At 54.1% G+C, this 21239-nt stretch overlaps 1 protein-coding gene across 1 annotated transcript in view; it reads left to right on the top strand.

The window, feature by feature from the left end:
* Positions 1-21239, top strand: part of INTS3 (integrator complex subunit 3) — a 46232-nt gene that overhangs the window by 1419 nt on the left and 23574 nt on the right. The window contains exons 2-11 of the mRNA XM_059870900.1: positions 246-329; positions 1576-1659; positions 6317-6430; positions 7592-7676; positions 10186-10252; positions 12264-12408; positions 15853-15982; positions 17472-17569; positions 19175-19366; positions 20622-20709. Coding sequence (XP_059726883.1) covers positions 246-329; positions 1576-1659; positions 6317-6430; positions 7592-7676; positions 10186-10252; positions 12264-12408; positions 15853-15982; positions 17472-17569; positions 19175-19366; positions 20622-20709 — 1087 coding nt within the window. The remainder of the gene's footprint in view (positions 1-245; positions 330-1575; positions 1660-6316; positions 6431-7591; positions 7677-10185; positions 10253-12263; positions 12409-15852; positions 15983-17471; positions 17570-19174; positions 19367-20621; positions 20710-21239) is intronic.

Raw genomic sequence — 21239 nt, 5'->3', positions numbered from 1 at the left:
CGTTTTTCCCGTTTTCCCCCATTTCTCCCCCCGTTTCTCCCCCCGTTTTCCCCGTTTCTCCCCCCCGTTTTTCCCGTTTTTTCCCGGTTTCTCCCCCGTTTTCCCCCGTTTTCCCCCGTTTTTCCCGTTTTCCCCGTTTTATCCCGGTTTCTCCCCCGTTTTTCCCGGTTTCTCCCCCGTTTTCCCCGTTTCTCCCCCCGTTTTCCCCGTTTTTCCCGGTTTCTCCCCCGTTTTCCCGGTCCCAGCGCCTGGAGCGCTGCGTCGCCGTCGTCTCCTCCCTGACCAGCGGGCTCTCGGAGCGCGAGGCCAACGACGCCCTCAACGCCCACGTGAGACTGGGAGGGACTGGGAGGGACTGGGAGGGACTGGGAATGGACTGGGATAAACTGGGATGGACTGGGAATGGACTGAAAGGGACTGGGAATGGACTGGGAGGGACTGGGAATGGGCTGGGAGGGACTGGGGATGGACTGGGATGGACTGGGAACAGACTGGGATAAACTGGGATGGACTGGGAATGGACTGGGATAAACTGGGAATGAACTGGGATGGACTGGGATAAACTGGGATGGACTGGGAACAGACTGGGATAAACTGGGATGGACTGGGAACAGACTGGGATAAACTGGGAATGGACTGGGATGGGACTGGGATGGACTGGGATAAACTGGGGATGGGCTGGGGATGGACTGGGATGGACTGGGATAAACTGGGATGGACTGGGAATGGGTTGGGATGGACTGGGATAAACTGGGAATGGACTAGGAGGGACTGGGAGGAACTGGGATGGACTGGGATGGACTGGGATAAACTGGGAATCCATGGAATCCATGCTGGAACTGGGAACGGACTGGGAATGGACTGGGAATTCCTGCTGGGAAACTGGGAATGGACTGGGAATCCATGGAATTCCTACTGGGAACTGGGAATTCCATCAGGGGACTGGGAACAAACTGGGAATGGACTGGGACTGAACTGGGAATGGACTGGGAACAAACAGGGAATGGACTGGGAATTCCTGCTGGATTTTTGGGGGACTCTTTTTGGAATTTTGGGGATTTTGGGGGGGGATTTTTGGGTTGTTTTTTTTGGAATTTTGGGGGGGAAAATTTGGGGGATTTTGGGGGGGATTTTGGGAGGTTTTTTTGGGAATTTTGGGGAATTTTTTTTGGAATTTTGGGGGATTTTTGGAGGATTTTCTGGGGGATTTGGGGGGATTTTTTGGGGGGATTTTTTTGGGAATTTGGGGAATTTTTTTTTTAATTTTTGGGATTTTTTTGTGGGATTTTTTTGGGAATTTGGGGGAATTTTTTTGAATTTTTGGGGATTTTTGGAGGATTTTTTTTGGAATTTTGGGGAATTTTTTTTTGAATTTTTGGGGATTTTTGGAGGATTTTCTGGGGGATTTGGGGGATTTTTGTGGGATTTTTTTGGAAATTTTGGAGAATTTTTTTGGAATTTTTGGGAATTTTTGTGGTATTTTTTGTGGGGATTTTTGTGGGATTTTTTTTTTGGAATTTTGAGGATTTTGGGGGGGATTTTTTGGGAATCTTGGGGATGTTTATCCCTGCCCAGATCTGCAAAGGGACCCCCCAGCACGAGGAGATCTGCCTGGGGCTCTTCACCCTCGTCCTGACCGAGCCAGCCCAGGCACAGAAGGTGAGGGAAGGCTGGGAAACCCTGGGATTTGGGGGATTTTGGGGAGATTTTGGGGAATTTGGGGAAATTTGGGGGAATTTGGAGGAATTTATGGAAATTTGGGGAGAATTTGGACAGAATTTGGGGGGATTTGGGGAAATTTTGGAGGAATTTGGGGGAAATATTTGGAAATTTGGCGGAATTTGGGGAAATTTGGGGAAATCTGGGGAGATTTGGGGGGATTTGGGGGAAATTTAGGCAGAATTTGGGGGAATGTGGAAGAATTTGGGGGGAATTTGGAGGAATTTATGGAAATTTGGGGGAATTTGGGCAGAATTTGGGAGAATTTGAGGAAATGTGGAAGAGTTTGGGGGAATTTGGAGGAATTTATGGAAATTTGGGGGAATTTGGGGAGATTTGGAGGAAATTTGGGGAGAATTTGGGCAGAAATTTGGGGGAAATCTGGGGGAATTTAGGAGAATTTGGTGAAATTTGGGGGAATTTGGGCAGAATTTGGGGGAATCTGGGCGAATTTGTGGAAAATTGAGGGGATTTGGGGGAAATTTGGCGGAATTGGGGAGGATTTGGGCAGAATTTCAGGAAATTTGGAGGGATTTGGGTGGAATTTGGGCGTTTCCCCGGCTGGAATTCCCCGGAACATTCCAGAACATTCCAGAATCCAGTCAGGCTCCCTCCTCATCCCAGCAATTCCTTGGGTTTGGACCTTGGGAGGGAAATCCTGATTTTTTTCCTAAAGCTTTTTCCCATTTTTTTTTTTAATTTGAGAGTGGGATTTTCTCCTGGAATTCCTCACCTGGAGCAGGAAAATTGGGAATTCCAGAGAATTCCACCCCCTGGATCAGGGAATTCCAGAGAATTCCACCCCTGGATCAGAGAATTCCAGAGAATTCCACCCCCTGGATCAGCTCTGGGGGCAGAATCCTCCTGGAATTCCATCCCATTTTTTTCCTGGCAATTTTCCTGCTCCTGGTGGCAATCCCAATTTTTTCAGCATTCCCAGGAATCCTCCCCAGGAATTTGGGAATGGAATCCCTGATTCCCACCAGGATCCCCTCAGATCCCCTTCCCACAGCAGCTTTTCCATGGATTCTTCTGGAATGTTCCCTCTGGAAAAGCTCTGACAGTCCCAAATCCAGGAATTCCCTGGAATTTGATCCCATTTTTTTTTTCCCTGGGAATCTGATTTTTTTTGTCCCCAGGAATTTGGGAATGAAATCCCTGATTCCCACCAGGATCCCTTCAGATCCCATTCCCAAAGCTGCTTTTCCATGGATTCTTCTGGAATTTTCCCTCTGGAAAAGCCCTGGCAGTCCCAAATCCAGGAATTCCCTGGAATCTGATCCCTTTTTTTTTTCCCTGGGATTCTGATTTTTTTCCTCCCCAGGGATTTGGGAATGAAATCCCTGATTCCCACCAGGATCCCCTCAGATCCCCTTCCCACAGCAGCTTTTCCATGGATTCTTCTGGAATTTTCCCTCAGGAAAAGCCTTGACAGTCCCAAATCCAGGAATTCCCTGGAATTTGATCCCATTTTTTCCCCCTGGGAATCTGATTTTTGTCCTTCTCAGGGATCTGGGAATGGAATCCCTGATTCCCACCAGGATCCCCTCAGATCCCATTCCCACAGCAGCTTTTCCATGGATTCTTCTGGAATTTTCCCTCAGGAAAAGCCCTGACAGTCCCAAATCCAGGAATTCCCTGGAATCTGATCCCATTTTTTTTTCCCTGGGAATCTGATTTTTTTCCTCCCCAGGGATCTGGGAATGGAATCCCTGATTCCCACCAGGATCCCCTCAGATCCCCTTCCCAAAGCTGCTTTTCCATGGATTCTTCTGGAATTTTCCCTCAGGAAAAGCCCTGACAGTCCCAAATCCAGGAATTCCCTGGAATTTGATCCCATTTTTTCCCCCTGGGAATCTGATTCCTTCTCAGAGATCTGGGAATGGAATCCCTGATTCCCACCAGGATCCCCTCAGATCCCATTCCCAAAGCTGCTTTTCCATGGATTCTTCTGGAATGTTCCCTCAGGAAAAGCTATGGCAGTCCCAAATCCAGGAATTCCCTGGAATTTGATCCCATTTTTTCCCCCTGGGAATCTGATTCCTTCTCAGGGATCTGGGAGTGGAATCCCTGATTCCCACCAGGATCCCCTCAGATCCCCTTCCCACAGCAGCTTTTCCATGGATTCTTCTGGAATTTTCCCTCAGGAAAAGCCCTGACAGTCCCAAATCCAGGAATTCCCTGGAATCTGATCCCATTTTTTTTTCCCTGGGAATCTGATTTTTGTCCTTCTCAGGGATCTGGGAATGAAATCCCTGATTCCCACCAGGATCCCTTCAGATCCCCTTCCCACAGCAGCTTTTCCATGGATTCTTCTGGAATTTTCCCTCAGGAAAAGCCTTGACAGTCCCAAATCCAGGAATTCCCTGGAATTTGATCCCATTTTTTTTTCCCTGGGAATCTGATTTTTGTCCTTCTCAGGGATCTGGGAATGAAATCCCTGATTCCCACCAGGATCCCCTCAGATCCCCTTCCCACAGCAGCTTTTCCATGGATTCTTCTGGAATGTTCTCTCTGGACAAGGGAGGGCTCCGTGGAGCTGCCCTGGCTGCTCCAAGGGGAATAATTAATTGGGATAATTGGGATAATTGGGCCCTGCTGGAGGCAGCAAGGGATTCCTGAGTCCTGCTGTTAACCCCTTCCTGCCCGCAGCGAGGAGCTGCTGGGCCGGGGGAAAAAAAAAAATCAAAATTCCCAAAAAAAGCTGCCCCAGGAACCCCAAAATCTGCCCCAAAAATTGGGACAGGACCCCCCAAATCTGCCCCAGGACCCCAAAATTTGCCCCAGGACCCCCCAAATCTGCCCCAGAACCCCTCTAGGACCCCCAAATCTGCCCAAGGGACCCCAAATCTGCCCTAGGGACCCTTCTAAGACCCCAAAATCTGCCCTAGGACCCCAAAATTTGCCCCAGGACCTCTCCAGGACCCGAAATTCTGCCCCAGGGACCCCAAAATCTGCCCCAGGGACCCCCAAACCTGCCCAGGGACCTCTCGAGGACCCCCAAATCTGCCCAAGGGACCCCAAAATTTGCCCCAGGACTCCAAAATCTGCCCCAGGACCCCAAAATTTGCCCCAGGGACCCCCAAACCTGCCCCAGGACACCTCCAGGACCCCCAAATCTGCCCCAGGGACCCCAAATCTGCCCCAGGGACCCTTCTAAGACCCCAAAATCTGCCCCAGGACCCCTCCAGGATCCCAAATTTTGCCCCAGGACCCCCAAAATCTGCCCCAGGACCCCCCAAACCTGCTCAAGGACCCCTCCAGGACCCCCAAATCTGCCCCAGGGACCCCAAATCTGCCCCAGGGACCCCCAGACCTGCTCAAGGACCCCTCCAGGACCCCCAAATCTGCCCCAGGAACCCCAAAATCTGCCCCAGGGACCCCCAGACCTGCCCAGCCCCCCCCCTCAGAGTCCCCAGCTGGCTCCAGCTGCTCCTTCCTCCTCCTCCTCCTCCTCCTCCTCCTGCTGCTGGAATCCCTGGGATGGGAGCCCAGGCTGCTCCCAGCTCTCCATTAATCACTGCAGCCTTAATTAAACACCATTAATCACTGCACAGCCTTCATTAAACCCGGGAGGAGCTTCGGGGCTGGGGCAGGAATGGAGGAATTCCCAGAATTTTTCCCTTTCCATGGCCTGGGGAAGGTTTATTCCCATTTTTCCCAGGATTTCCCTGTGGGTTTCCCTTTTTTTCCCCCTTTTTTTCCCCTTTATTTCACTTTTTTTCCCCTTTTCCCCCCCTTTTCCCCCCTTTTCCCCCCCTTTTCTCCATTTTCCCCCATTCCCCCCTTTCCCCCCCTTTTTCCCCATTTTTCACCATTTTCCCCATTTTCCCCCATTTTTCCCCATTTTTCCCCATTTTCCCCCCATTTTTCCACATTTCCCCCATTTTTCCCCACTTTTCCCCCCTTTTTCCCCATTCTTCCCCCTTTTTTCCCCATTTTTCCCCATTTTTCCCCCATTTTTTCCCATATTTTCCCCTTTTTTCCTCTTTTTTCCCCCTTTTCCCCCCTTCCCCCCCCTTTTACCCCCATTTTCCCCCCATTTTCCCCCCATTTTTTCCCTTTTTCCCCCTTTTCCCATTTTCCCCCATTTTTCCCCCTTTTTTCCCCTTTTTTCACTTTTTCCCCCCGTTTTCCCCCCTTTTCCCCCATTTTTCCCCCATTTTTCCCCCATTTTCCCCCCATTTTCCCCTTTTTTTCCCACTTTTTCCCCATTCTCCCCCTTTTTTCCCATTTTTCCCCCATTTTCCCCCATTTCTCCCCCCTTTTTCCCCCTTTCTCCCCTTTTTCCCCGTTTTTCCCCCATTTTTTCCCCATTTCCCCCCATTTTCCCCCCTTTTTTCCCCTTTTTTTCATTTTTTTTTCCCTTTTCCCCCATTTCCCCCCATTTTTCCCCCATTTTTTACCCTTTTTTCCTCCCATTTCCCCCCCTTTTTCCCCAATTTTTTCCCCATTTTTCCCCATTTTCCCCATTTTTCCCCATTTTTCCCCATTTTTCCCCTTTTTATTCCCATTTTTCCCCATTTTCCCCCTTTTTATTCCCATTTTTCCCCATTTTCCCCCTTTTTATTCCCATTTTTCCCCATTTTCCCCTCAGTGCTACCGGGACCTGGCGCTGGTCAGCAGGGATGGGATGAACATCGTCCTCAACAAGATCAACCACATCCTGATGGAGAAGTACCTGAAGCTGCAGGACACCTGCAGGACCCAGGTCAGGGACGCACCTGGGGAGCCCTGGCAGCTGCATCTCCTGTCCTACCTGTCCTACCTGGGCTCACCTGGGCTCACCTGGGCTCACCTGGGCTCTCCTGTCCCACCTGGGCTCACCTGGGCTCACCTGGGCTCTCCTGGCTCACCTGGGCTCACCTGGGCTCTCCTGGGCTCACCTGGGCTCTCCTGGGCTCACCTGGGCTCACCTGGCTCACCTGTGCTCTCCTGTCCTACCTGGGCTCTCCTGGGCTCACCTGGGCTCACCTGGGCTCTCCTGTCCCACCTGGGCTCACCTGGGCTCTCCTGGGCTCACCTGGGCTCTCCTGTCCCACCTGGGCTCTCCTGGGCTCACCTGGGCTCACCTGGGCTCTCCTGGGCTCTCCTGGGCTCACCTGGGCTCTCCTGTCCCACCTGGGCTCTCCTGGGCTCACCTGGGCTCACCTGGGTTCACCTGTCCCACCTGGGCTCACCTGGGCTCTCCTGGGCTCTCCTGGGCTCACCTGGGCTCACCTGGGCTCTCCTGGGCTCTCCTGGCCCACCTGGGCTCACCTGGGCTCTCCTGTCCCACCTGGCTCACCTGGGCTCTCCTGTCCCACCTGGGCTCTCCTGTCCCACCTGGGCTCACCTGGGCTCACCTGGGCTCACCTGGGCTCTCCTGTCCCACCTGGGCTCTCCTGTCCCACCTGGGCTCACCTGGGCTCACCTGGGCTCACCTGGGCTCTCCTGTCCCACCTGGGCTCTCCTGGGCTCACCTGGGCTCACCTGGGCTCTCCTGTCCCACCTGGGCTCACCTGGGCTCACCTGGGCTCACCTGGCAGGGGGAGCAGGGAGGGCTCGGGGACCTCCCTGAGGGGTGGGGTTGGGGGGTCCTGAGGTGGGATTGGGGTCCCTGAGGGGTCCTGAGGTGGGATTGGGGTCCTGGGGTGGGGTTGGGGTCCCTGAGGGTCCCTGGGGGTCCCTGGGGTGGGGTTGGGGTCCCTGGGGGTCCCTGGGGGTCCCTGAGGTGGGGTTGGGGGGTCCTGAGGTGGGATTGGGGTCCCTGAGTGTCCCTGGGGGTCCTGGGGGATCCCTGGGGGTCCCTGGGGTGGGATTGGGGTCCCTGAGGGTCCTTGGGGGTCCCGGGGGGTCCCAGGGGTCCCTGACCCCCCCTCCCCCCGTGCAGCTGCTGTGGCTGCTGCGGGAGCTGGTGAAGAGCGGCGTGCTGGGAGCGGATGGAGTCTGCATGACCTTCATGAAACAGATTGCAGGTGGGCTGGGAGTCTGGGAATCTGGGAATGTGGGAATGTGGGAATGCTGGGAATGCTGGGAATCCCCTGGAGCTGAGCTGGGAATCCCCTGGAGCTGAGCTGGGAATCCCCTGGATCTGGGCTGGGAATCCCCTGGATCTGAGCTGGGAATCCCCTGGAGCTGAGCTGGGAATCCCCTGGAGCTGAGCTGGGAATCCCCTGGAGCTGAGCTGGGAATCCCCTGGATCTCAGCTGGGAATCCCCTGGATCTCAGCTGGGAATCCCCGGGATATGAGCTGGGAATCCTCAGGACCTGAGCTGGGAATCCCCGGGATATGAGCTGGGAATCCTCAGGATCTGAACTGGGAATCCCCTGGAGCTGGGCTGGGAATCCTCGGGATCTGAGCTGGGAATCCCCTGGAGCTGAGCTGGGAATCCTTGGGAGCTGGGCTGGGAATCCTCAGGATCTCAGCCAGGAATTGCTGGGAGTACTCAGGATCTGAGCTGGGAATTGCTGGGAATCCCCTGGAGCTGAGCCGGGAATCCTCAGGATCTGGGCTGGGAATCCTTGGGAGCTGAGCTGGGAATCCTCAGGACCTGAGCTGGGAATCCTCAGGATCTGGGCTGGGAATCCTCAGGATCTGAGCTGGGAATCCTCAGGATCTGAGCTGGGAATCCTCAGGATCTGAGCCAGGAATCCTCAGGACCTGAGCTGGGAATCCTCAGGATCTGAGCTGGGAATCCCCTGGATCTGAGCCGGGAATCCTCAGGATCTGGGCTGGGAATCCTCAGGATCTGAGCTGGGAATCCCCTGGATCTGAGCTGGGAATCCCCTGGATCTGAGCTGGGAATCCCCTGGAGCTGAGCTGGGAATCCTCAGGATCTGAGCTGGGAATCCCCTGGAGCTGAGCTGGGAATCCTCCTGGGATCATTCCCAGCTCCAAGCAGGGATCCCTGTGGAACAGCTCCCAGCCAGATCCCGACAGGATCCTGCAGGATCCTGCCCCCAGGCAGGGAATCTCTCCGGGATTGCTCCTTCCTTGTCCCGGGATGGATCCCCGGGATCCCGGGACAGCCTGGGGGGAGGAGGGAGGAGCCGCTCATCCCTCGGGAATTCCCGGCAGCCCCAGCCCTGCTCCCGCCTTTCCGGAGCCTCTTCCGTGTTCCCGGGCCGGGGCTGACGTGCAGGGAGAGCAGGAATTGTGTCCCCGTGTCCCCTGGATGGTGGGGAGTGCTGGGAGCGAGGGAGGAGCAGTGGGAGAAGCCCTGGAAAAGCAGTCCTGGAAAAGCAGTCCTGGAAAAGGGAGTCCTGGAAAAGCAGTCCTGGAAAAGGGAGTCCTGGAAAAGGGAGTCCTGAAAAGGGAGACTTGGAAAAGCAGTCCTGGGAAAGGGAGCTCTGGGAAAGGGAGCTCTGGAAAAGGGAGACCTGGGAAAGCAGTCCTGGAAAAGGGAGACCTGGAAAAGGGAGTCCTGGGAAAGGGAGTCCTGAAAAGGGAGTCCTGGAAAAGGAGCCCTGGAAAAGGGAGACCTGGGAAAGGAGCCATGGAAAAGGGAGCCCTGGAAAAGGGAGACCTGGAAAAGCAGTCCTGGGAAAGGGAGCTCTGGGAAAGGGAGCTCTGGAAAAGGGAGACCTGGAAAAGGGAGACCTGGGAAAGGAGCCCTGGAAAAGGGAGCCCTGGAAAAGGGAGTCCTGAAAAGGGAGTCCTGAAAAGGGAGACCTGGAAAAGGGAGACCTGGAAAAGGGAGTCTGGAAAAGGGAGTCCTGGAAAAGGAGTCCTGGAAAAGGGAGACCTGGGAAAGGAGCCATGGAAAAGGGAGTCCTGGAAAAGGGAGCCCTGGAAAAGGGAGTCCTGAAAAGGGAGTCCTGGAAAAGGGAGACCTGGAAAAGGGAGACCTGGGAAAGGGAGACCTGGGAAAGGGAGTCCTGGAAAAGCAGTCCTGGAATAGGGAGTCCTGAAAAGGGAGTCTGGAAAAGGGAGTCCTGGAAAAGGGAGTCTGGAAAAGGGAGCCATGGAAAAGGCAGAAAAGGGAGACCTGGAAAAGGAGCTCTGGGAAAGGGATCCATGGAAAAGGGAGCTCTGGGAAAGGGAGCTCTGGAAAAGGGATCCATGGAAAAGGGATCCATGGAAAAGGGATCCATGGAAAAGGGAGCTCTGGGAAAGGGAGCTCTGGAAAAGGGATCCATGGAAAAGGGAGCTCTGGGAAAGGGATCCATGGAAAAGGGAGCTCTGGGAAAGCAACCCTGGAAAAGGCAGAAAAGGGAGTCCTGGAAAAGGGAGCTCTGGGAAAGGGAGCTGGATGGAGCAGAGGGATGCTCCATCCCCCAGCTCCCAAATCCCAAATCCCCCTGCTCCATCCCAAATCCCCCTGCTCCATCCCAAATCCCCCTGCTCCATATCCCAGCTCCCAAATCCCCCAGCTCCATCCCAGCTCCCAAATCCCCCTGCTCCATCCCAAATCCCCCTGCTCCATATCCCAGCTCCCAAATCCCTCTGCTCCATCCCAGCTGTTTCTCCCTGACTTTTTCCAGGCGGGGACGTGACCGCCAAGAACATCTGGCTGGCAGAGAACGTTCTGGAGATCCTGACAGAGCAGAGGTAACCCCTGGCACATTCCTGCCCTTCCCAGGAATTCCCAGCAAGGCTGAACATCCCCAAATCCCCCGCAGGGCTGAGGAGCAGGCGTGGCTGGGGCCCAGCATCCCGGGAATGTTTCCTTCCCAAACTTCCTGAGCCCTGCTGGGGGAGGTTTTCCTTTGGGAGCAGCAGCCTGGAGTTGATTGCCCCAAAAGTTTCCTGTGTTTGGGCAGCTCCTGCTGCAGGCTCGGCCATCTGGGAAGCTCATCCTGGAGGATCCACGGAATTCCTGGCTTCAGGATTGCCCAGGCAGGGCTGGGAATGGCAGGGAATTCCCTAAAATCTGGGATTGTCCCGTGGAGCTGCTCCAGCCTTTATCCAGCTGGATTTGGCCTGGGATTGTTTGGCCTGGGATTGTTTGGCCTGGGATTCAGCTCCCAGAGCCACCTGGGACCCTCCAGGGCTGGGCTGCATTTTCCAGTGTTTATCAATCCTATCTTCATCCTCAATATCTTTATCATTTATTCTCTTTATTAATTAATGCATTTCTCAGTTATTAATTAACACCTTTACTGATGACACCAACCCCATCCCCCTTTTTGCTGCTGGCCCATTCCCACTGTTCCCTTCCCACAAAGAAATAATTTCTTTATCATTTATTATCGTTATTAATTAACACATTCCCCAATTAATCCATGTGTTAATAAGTATGTTAATTATTTAATCACCTTTGCTGATGGTTCCAGGTGACACCAACCCCGTCCCCCCTTTGCTGCTCGCGCCATTCCCGGTGTTCCCTTCCCACTCCCTGATCCCACAAAGATATCATTTAATATCTTTATTAATTAATAACATTGAATTAATTAATTAAATCCTCAATTAACACATTTATTGATAAATTAATTAATTATTTAATCAACTTTGCTGATGATTCCAGGTGACACCAACCCTGTCCCCCCTTTTGCTGCTGGCCCATTCCTGGTGTTCCCTCCCCCTCCCTGATCCCACAAAAATATCATTTAATTTCTTTATTAATTAATAACATTGAATTAATTAATTAAATCCTCAATTAACACATTTATTGATAAATTAATTAATTATTTAATCACCTTTGCTGATGGTTCCAGGTGACACCAACCCCATCCCCCCTTTTGCTGCTGGCCCATTCCTGGTGTTCCCTCCCACTCCCTGATCCCACAAAGATATAATTTAATATCTTTATTAATTAACACATTCCACATTTAATACATCTATTAATTAATTAATTTATTCATGCCTTAATCACTTTTACTGATGCCCTGGGTGATGGTTCCAGGTGACACCAACCCCCTTTGCTGCTGGTGCCATTCCCGGTGTTCCCTCCCGTACCCCAATCCCACAAAGATATCATTTAATTTCTTTATTCTTTATTAATTAACACATTCCCCATTTAATACATCTGTTAATTAATTAATTTATTCATGCCTTAATCACTTTTACTGATGCCCTGGCTGATGGTTCCAGGTGACACCAACCCCGTCCCCCCTTTGCTGCTCGCGCCATTCCCGGTGTTCCCTCCCCACCCCTGATCCCACAAAGATATCATTTAATTTCTTTATTCTTTATTAATTAACACATTCCCCATTTAATACATCTATTAATTAATTAATTTATTAATTTATTAATGCCTTAATCACCTTTGCTGATGCCCTGGCTGATGGTTCCAGGTGACACCAACCCCGTTCCCCCTTTTGCTGCTGGCGCCATTCCCGGTGTTCCCTCCCCACCCCTGATCCCACAAAGATATCATTTAATTTCTTTATTCTTTATTAATTAACACATTCCCCATTTAATACATCTGTCAATTAATTAATTTATTCATGCCTTAATCACTTTTACTGGTGCCCTGGCTGATGGTTCCAGGTGACACCAACCCCGTTCCCCTTTGCTGCTCGCGCCATTCCCGGTGTTCCCTCCCCACCCCCAATCCCTGGAATTCCCTGGAGCTCCCTCCCCCCTCGGGGCTGATTTGGGGTGGATTTGGGCTTTTCAGGGAGTGGGTGCTGAAGAGCAGCCTGCTGGTGGCCATGGCCGTGTACACCTACCTGAGGCTGATCGTGGACCACCACGGCACGGCCGCGCTGCAGGCGCTGCGCCAGAAGGAGGTGGAGTTCTGTGTGTGCCTGCTGAGGGAGAGGGTGAGTGGGATTGGGATGGGATTGGGGTGGGATTGGGATTGGGGTGGGATTGGGATGGGATTGGGGTGGGGTTGGGATTGGGATTGGGATTGGGATGGGATTGGGATTGGGGTGGAATTGGAATTGGGATGGGATTGGGAATGAAATTGGAGTTCTGTGTGTGCCTGCTGAGGGAGAGGGTGAGTGGGATTGGGATGGGATTGGGGTGGGATTGGGATTGGGGTGGGATTGGGATTGGGATGGGATTGGGATTGGGATGGGGTTGGGATTGGAGTTCTGTGTGTGCCTGCTGAGGGAGAGGGTAAGTGGGATTGGGATTGGGATTGGGGTGGGATTGGGGTTGGGGTGGGATTGGGGTGGGATTGGGATTGGGATGGGATTGGGGTGGGATTGGGATTGGGGTGGGATTGGGATTGGAGTTCTGTGTGTGCCTGCTGAGGGAGAGGGTGAGTGGGATGGGGATTGGGATTGGGGTGGGATTGGGATTGGGGTGGGATTGGGATTGGGATTGGGATGGGATTGGGATGGGATTGGGATTGGGATTGGAGTTCTGTGTGTGCCTGCTGAGGGAGAGGGTGAGTGGGATTGGGATTGGGGTGGGATTGGGATGGGATTGGGATTGGGATTGGGATGGGATTGGGATTGGGGTGGGATTGGGAATGAAATTGGAGTTCTGTGTGTGCCTGCTGAGGGAGAGGGTGAGTGGGATTGGGATTGGGGTGGGATTGGGATTGTGCCTGCTGAGGGAGAGGGTGAGTGGGATTGGGATTGGGATTGGGGTGGGATTGGGATTGTGCCTGCTGAGGGAGAGGGTGAGTGGGATTGGGATTGGGATTGGGGTGGGATTGGGATTGGAGTGGGATTGGGATTGGGATTGGAGTGGGGTTGGGATTGGGATGGGGTTGGGATGGGATTGGGATTGGGGTGGAATTGGAATTGGGATGGGATTGGGAATGAAATTGGAGTTCTGTGTGTGCCTGCTGAGGGAGAGGGTGAGTGGGATTGGGATTGATTGGGGTGGGATTGGGATTGGGATTGGAGTGGGATTGGGATGGGGTTGGGATGGGATTGGGATTGGGATGGGGTTGGGATTGGGATTGGAGTTCTGTGTGTGCCTGCTGAGGGAGAGGGTGAGTGGGATTGGGATTGGGATTGGGGTGGGATTGGAGTGGGATTGGGATTGGGGTGGGATTGGGATTGGGATGGGATTGGGATTGGGATTGGGATTGGGGTGGGATTGGGATTGGGGTGGAATTGGAATTGGGATGGGATTGGGATTGGGATTGGGATGGGATTGGGATTGGGATTGGGATTGGGGTGGGATTGGGATTGGGATTGGGATGGGATTGGGATTGGGAATGAAATTGGAGTTCTGTGTGTGCCTGCTGAGGGAGAGGGTGAGTGGGATTGGGATTGGGGTGGGATTGGGATTGGGATGGGATTGGGATTGGGATTGGGGTGGGATTGGAATTGGGATTGGGATGGGGTTGGGATTGGGGTGGAATTGGGATTGGGATGGGATTGGGATTGGGGTGGAATTGGAATTGGGATGGGATTGGGAATGAAATTGGAGTTCTGTGTGTGCCTGCTGAGGGAGAGGGTGAGTGGGATTGGGATTGGGGTGGGATTGGGATTGGGATGGGATTGGGATTGGGATTGGAGTTCTGTGTGTGCCTGCTGAGGGAGAGGGTGAGTGGGATTGGGATGGGATTGGGATTGGGGTGGAATTGGAATTGGGATGGTATTGGGAATGAAATTGGAGTTCTGTGTATGCCTGCTGAGGGAGAGGGTGAGTGGGATTGGGATGGGATTGGGATTGGGATTGGGATTGGAGTGGGATTGGGATTGGGATTGGGAATGAAATTGGAGTTCTGTGTGTGCCTGCTGAGGGAGAGGGTGAGTGGGATTGGGATTGGAATGGGATTGGGATTGGGATTGGGGTGGGATTGGGATTGGGATTGGGATGGGATTGGGATTGGGGTGGAATTGGAATTGGGATGGGATTGGGAATGAAATTGGAGTTCTGTGTATGCCTGCTGAGGGAGAGGGTGAGTGGGATTGGGGTGGGATTGGGATTGGGATTGGGATGGGGTTGGGATTGGGGTGGGATTGGGAATGAGATTGGAGTTCTGTGTGTGCCTGCTGAGGGAGAGGGTGAGTGGGATTGGGATTGGAATGGGATTGGGACCCTGCATCCCCTTGCTCAGGGAGAGGGTGAGTGCCTGGGCTGGGATTGGGATTGGGATTGGGGTGGGAATGGGGTTGGGGTGGAATTGGGATGAGATTGGAAATAGGAATGGGATTGGAATGGGAATGGGATCCTGCATCTCCCTGCTCAGGGAGAGGGTGAGTGCCTGGGCTGGGTTTGGGAATGGGAATGGGATTGGGATTGGGATTGGGATTGGGGTGGGAATGGGAATGGGATTGGGATTGGGATGGGATTGGGATTGGGATTGGGATGCTGCGTGTCCCTGCCCCCGGAGCAGGTGGGATCCTGTTCCCTGGGCAGGGCAGGAGTGCCCCAGTCTGGGGTGGGGCAGCAGCTCCAGGCCTGGTTTGGCTCTGCCTGGAGCAGCAGAGCCCCCGGAGCTGGGATCTGTCCCAAATCCTCCCCCAGCTCCAGCCCCGCCAGGATCCGGCTGCATTCCTGGGGGGAACGTGGCAGATTTATGGGATTTATGGGATTTGAGTGTTTGCTTTGGGAGGGAGAATGTTCCAGAATAGCTGCTGGCCTTCCCTGCCTGTCACCCCCAGCCCGGGAGGGGGAGGGGGAGGGGGGAGAGCTCTGCCTTCCCTGCTCCCCCCCTGCTCTGAGCGGGATTTTCCCTCCCTTTTCCCAGTTCATGGATGGTTCCATGGGATTTTCATGGATGGTTCCATGGGATTTTCATGGATGGTTCCATGGGATTTTCATGGATGGTTCCATGGGATTTTCATGGATGGTTCCATGGGATTTTCATGGATTGTTTCATGGGATTTTCCTGGGATTTTCATGGGTTGTTCCATTGGATTTTCCTGGGTTGTTCCATGGGATTTTCATGGGATTTTCCTGGGTTGTTCCATGGGATTTCCATGGATTATCTCCCGGGATTTTCCTGGGTTGTTCCGTGGGATTTTCCTGGGTTGTTCCATCGGATATTCCTGGGTTGTTCCATGGGATTTTCATGGATTGTTCCATGAGATTTTCCTGGATTGTTCCATGGGTTGTTCCATGGGATTTCCATGGGATTCCCATGGATTATCTCCTGTGATTCCCATGGATTATCTCCCATGATTCCCATGGATTATTTCCCATGATTCCCATGGATTATCTCCCGTGATTCCCATGGATTATCTCCCCCCTCTCCCAGTTCATGGATTGCTTAATGAGATTTTCCTGGATTGTTCCATGGGATTTCCATGGGATTCCCATGGGTTATCTCCCATGATTCCTCCCTTTCCCAGTTCATGGACTGTTTCATGATCGGCCGGGACCTGGTGCGCCTGCTGCAGAACGTGGCTCGGATCCCCGAGTTCGAGCAGCTCTGGAAGGACATCCTGCACAACCCGCAGGTGCTCAGCCCCCAGTTCACAGGTACAGCCTGCAGCACCCCCGTTCCAGGGCTTCCCCAGTCCTGGGCTTTCCCAGGAATTCCCCAGTTCTGCTTTCCCAGGAATTCCCCAGTCCTGGGCTCTCTCAGGGGTTCCCCAGTTCTGCTCTCCAGGGATTCCCCAATTCTGCTTTCCCAGGGATTCCCCAATTCTGCTCTCCCAGGAATTCCCCAATTCTGCTCTCCCAGAGATTCCCCAATTCTGCTCTCCCAGGGATTCCCCAATTCTGCTCTCCCAGGAATTCCCCAATTCTGCTCTCCCAGGAATTCCCCAATTCTGCTCTCCCAGGAATTCCCCAATTCTCTTTCCCAGGAATTCCCCAATTCTGCTTTCCCAGGAATTCCCCAGTTCTGGGCTCTCCCAGAGATTCCCCAATTCTGCTCTCCCAGGGATTCCCCAATTCTCTTTCCCAGGGATTCCCCAATTCTCCTCTCCCAGGGATTCCCCAATTCTCCTCTCCAGGGATTCCCCAATTCTGCTTTCCCAGAGATTCCCCAATTCTGCTCTCCCAGGGGTTCCCCAATTCTCCTTTCCCAGGGATTCCCCAATTCTGCTCTCCCAAGGATTCCCCAGTTCTGGGCTCTCCCAGGGATTCCCCAGTTCTGCTCTCCCAGAGATTCCCCAATTCTGCTCTCCCAGAGATTCCCCAATTCTGCTTTCCCAGGGATTCCCCAATTCTGGGCTTTCCCAGGGATTCCCCAATTCTGCTCTCCCAGGAATTCCCCAATTCTGCTCTCCCAGGGATTCCCCAATTCTCTTTCCCAGGGGTTTTCCAAAGCGATTTTTTTGGCAGAGTGACAAAACCCTCTTTTGTTTCCTCAAAAAGGGAAGGAGCTGAGGAGTTTCTTCCTTTAATTAGTTGAAAATTAGGAGTTTCTTCCTTTAATTAGTTGAAAATTAGGAGTTTCTTGCTTTAATTAGGTGAAAATTGCAGCTCAGGGGCTTCAACAACTTCGCCTTAAACTTTGAAGAATTCCACCTGAAACTTTAAAGAACTTCACCTTAAATTTTAAAGAATTCCACCTGAAACTTTAAAGAACTTCACCTTAAATTTTAGGTGATTTAGGTCTGGCCTAAGTAATTGACTAAAAAAAAGAAGAGAACAAAAAAAAAACCAAACCTGATTGCTTTCGTGAAATGTTTTACAGAGAGCAAAAACCTCTTGGGGAAAACTTGGGGAAAATTTGAGGAAAATTTAAGGAAAATTTGAGGAAAATTTGAGGAAAACTTGAGGAAAATTTAAGGAAAATTTAAGGAAAACTTAAAGAAAATTTAAGGAAAACTTGAGGAAAATTTAAGGAAAATTCAAGGAAAATTAGAGGAAACTTTGAGGAAAATTTGAGGAAAACTTGAGGAAAATTTAAGGAAAATTCAAGGAAAATTGAAGGAAAATTTAAGGAGCACTTAACCCCCCAGATGCTGCTCAGAGAAGCCCTCAGGACATTTTTGGGCCTTTTCCCCCCAAATTCCAGGTGTGCTGCAGCTGCTGCAGTCCAGGACCTCCCGCAAGTTCCTGGCGTGTCGCCTGACCCCGGACATGGAGACCAAGCTGCTCTTCATGACCTCCAGGGTAAAACCCCACCTGGGTTCCCAAACCCCACCTGGGTTCCCAAACCCCACCTGGATTCCCAAATCCCACCTGGGTTCCCAAACCCCACCTGGGTTCCCAAATTCCTGATGGATTCTGTCCCAAATCCCACCTGGATTCCCAAATCCCACCTGGGTTCCATCCCAAATTCCCCCTGGGTTCCCAAATCCCACCTGGATTCCCAAATCCCACATGGGTTCCCAAATCCCACCTGGATTCCCAAATTCCTGATGGATTCCCAAATTCCTGATGGGTTCTGTCCCAAATCCCACCTGGGTTCCCGAATTCCATCTGTGTTCCATCCCAAATCCCACCTGGGTTCCCAAATCCCATCTGGATTCCCAAATCCCACCTGGATTCCCAAATTCCTGATGGGTTCTGTCCCAAAATCACCTGGGTTCCTTCCCAACCCCGCCCTGGATTCCATCCCAAATTCCCAATGGGTTCTGTCCTCAATCCCACCTGGATTCCCAAATCCCACCTGGATTCCCAAATTCTCCCCCGGATTCCCAAGTCCCCCCTGGATTCCCAAATCCCATCTGGATTCCCAAATTCCCGATGGGTTCCATCCCAAACTCCTGATGGGTTCTGTCCTGAATTCCACCTGGATTCCTGAATTCCACCTGGATTCCCAAATCTCACCTGGATTCCATCCTGAATCCCACCTGGATTCCCAAATCCCCCCTGGATTCCCAAATTCCCGATGGCTTCCATCCCAAATTCCCGATGAATTCCCTCCCAAATCCCCCCCCCGGCTCAGGATCCTGCGTGGCCCCGATGCCAGCCCTGTCCTGTGTCCCTCAGTGTCCTGAGTGTCCCCAGTGCCAGCCCTGTCCTGTGTCCCCAGCCCTGTCCCATGTCCCTGTGCCTGTCCCCAGCTGTGTCCCCTGTCCCTGTGCCTGTCCCCTGTCCCTGTCCCATGTCCCTGTGCCTGTCCCCAGCCATGTCCCCTGTCCCCAGCTGTGTCCCCTGTCCCCAGCCGTGTCCCCAGCCGTGTCCCATGTCCCTGTGCCTGTCCCCAGGTGCGGTTTGGGCAGCAGAAGCGCTACCAGGACTGGTTCCAGCGGCAGTACCTGTCCACCCCTGACAGCCAGTCCCTGTCCCCAGCCATGTCCCCTGTCCCTGTCCCCTGTCCCATGTCCCTGTGCCTGTCCCCAGCCCTGTCCCATGTCCCCAGCTGTGTCCCCAGCTGTGTCCCATGTCCCTGTCCCTGTCCCATGTCCCTGTGCCTGTCCCCAGGTGCGGTTTGGGCAGCAGAAGTGCTACCAGGACTGGTTCCAGCGGCAGTACCTGTCCACCCCGGACAGCCAGTCCCTGTCCCCAGCCCTGTCCCCAGCCCTGTCCCATGTCCCTGTCCCTGTCCCCAGGTGAGGTTTGGGCAGCAGAAGCGCTACCAGGACTGGTTCCAGCGGCAGTACCTGTCCACCCCGGACAGCCAGTCCCTGTCCCCAGCTGTGTCCCCTGTCCCCAGCTGTGTCCCCAGCCATGTCCCATGTCCTTGTGCCTGTCCCCAGCCGTGTCCCATGTCCCCAGCTGTGTCCCCAGCCGTGTCCCATGTCCCATCCCTGTCCCCATCCCTGTCCCCAGGTGCGGTTTGGGCAGCAGAAGCGCTACCAGGACTGGTTCCAGCGGCAGTACCTGTCCACCCCTGACAGCCAGTCCCTGCGCTGTGACCTGATCCGTTACATCTGCGGCGTGGTGCACCCGTCCAACGAGGTGCTGAGCTCCGACATCCTGCCCCGCTGGGCCATCATCGGCTGGCTGCTCACCACCTGCACGGTCTGCACCCCACAACGGGCACTGGGGGGCTGGGACCGCCCCAAAATGGGCACTTGGGGGCTGGGACCGCCCCAAAATGGGCACTGGGGGGCTGGGACCGCCCCAAAATGGGCACTGGGGGGCTGGGAAAACCCCAAAACGGGCACTGGGGGGCTGGGACCGCCCCAAAATGGGCACTGGGGGGCTGGGACCACCCCACAACGGGCACTGGGGGGCTGGGAAAACCCCAAAACGGGCACTGGGGGGCTGGGACCACCCCAAAACGGGCACTGGGGGGCTGGGACCACCCCAAAATGGGCACTGGGGGGCTGGGAAAACCCCAAAATGGGCACAGGGGGGTTGGGAAAACCCCAAAATTGGCACTGGGGGGCTGGGACCACCCCAAAATGCGTGGGAAAACCCCAAAACGGGCACTGGGGAAACCCCAAAATGGGGTATGGGGTGGGAAAACCCCAAAATGGGCACTGGGGGGCTGGGACCACCCCAAAACTGGGGTACGGGGTGGGAAAACCCCAAAACGGGCACGGGGTGGGCTGGGAGAGCCCAAAAACAGGACACAGGATGGGCTGGGAATGGGAACATCCCACAAATGGGGAATGGGGATGGGAACATCCCAAAACCAGGGCACAGGATGGGCTGGGGATGGGAATGGGAACATCCCAAAAATGGGGAATGGGAATGGGAACATCCCAGAAATGGGGAATGGGGATGGGAATGGGAACATCCCAAAAATGGGGAATGGGGATGGGAACATCCCAAAATCAGGGGCAGGAACATCCCAAAATCAGGGCACAGGATGGGCTGGGAATGGGAATGGGAACATCCCAGACCAGGAGCAGGAAAATCCCAAACCAGGAGCAGGAACATCCCAAATTGGGGCATGGGATGGGCTGGGAATGGGAATGGGAACATCCCAAAAATGGGGAATGGGAATGGGAACATCCCAAGACCAGGAGCAGGAAAATCCCAAAAATGGGGCTTGGGATGGGCTGGGGATGGGAATGGGAACATCCCAAACCAGGAGCAGGAAGATCCCAAAGCCAGGTCCTGGGAGCAGCTGATCCCGAGGGGGAGGAGCAGATGTGGGGGTGTGCAGCGGGGCCTTGGAGGGTTTTGGGGTGGCTCTTGGAGCTTTCCCAGCCTGGAGTTTGGTCCTGGAGGGCCCTCAGGGGGCTCTGGGAGGGGTCTCAGGGGGTCCTGGCGGGGTCTGGGCCTTGTGTCCCTGGAACATTCTGGGGTTTTTGGGTCTCCTCAGTCCAACGTCGCCGCCTCCAACGCCAAGCTGGCGCTGTTCTACGACTGGCTCTTCTTCAACCCCGAGAAGGACAGCATCATGAACATCGGTGGGTGGGATCCACCCTGGGCCGGGATCCACCCTGGGCCGGGATCCACCCTGGGATGGGATCTATGGGATCTGCCTGGGGCCGGGATCCACCCTGGGCCGGGATCCACCCTGGGCCGGGATCTATGGAATCTGCCTGGGGCTGGGATCCACCCTGGGCCAGGATCCACCCTGGGCTGGGATCCACCCTGGGCTGGGATCCACCCTGGGCCGGGATCCACCCTGGGATGGGATCTATGGGATCTGCCTGGGGCTGGGATCCACCCTGGGCTGGGATCCACCCTGGGGTGGGATCCACCCTGGGGTGGGATCTATGGAATCTGCCTGGGGCTGGGATCCACCCTGGGCTGGGATTCACCCTGGGCCGGGATCCACCCTGGGGTGGGATCTATGGGATCTGCCTGGGGATGGGATCCACCCTGGGATGGGATCCACCCTGGGCCGGGATCCACCCTGGGCCAGGATCCACCTTGGGGTGGGATCCACCCTGGGATGGGATCCACCCTGGGATGGGATCCACCCTGGGATGGG

Source organism: Haemorhous mexicanus, chromosome 31 (genome assembly GCF_027477595.1).
Source record: "Haemorhous mexicanus isolate bHaeMex1 chromosome 31, bHaeMex1.pri, whole genome shotgun sequence".
In the NCBI taxonomy this organism is placed as follows: domain Eukaryota; kingdom Metazoa; phylum Chordata; class Aves; order Passeriformes; family Fringillidae; genus Haemorhous; species Haemorhous mexicanus.
This window is presented reverse-complemented; position numbering and strand designations above follow the sequence as displayed.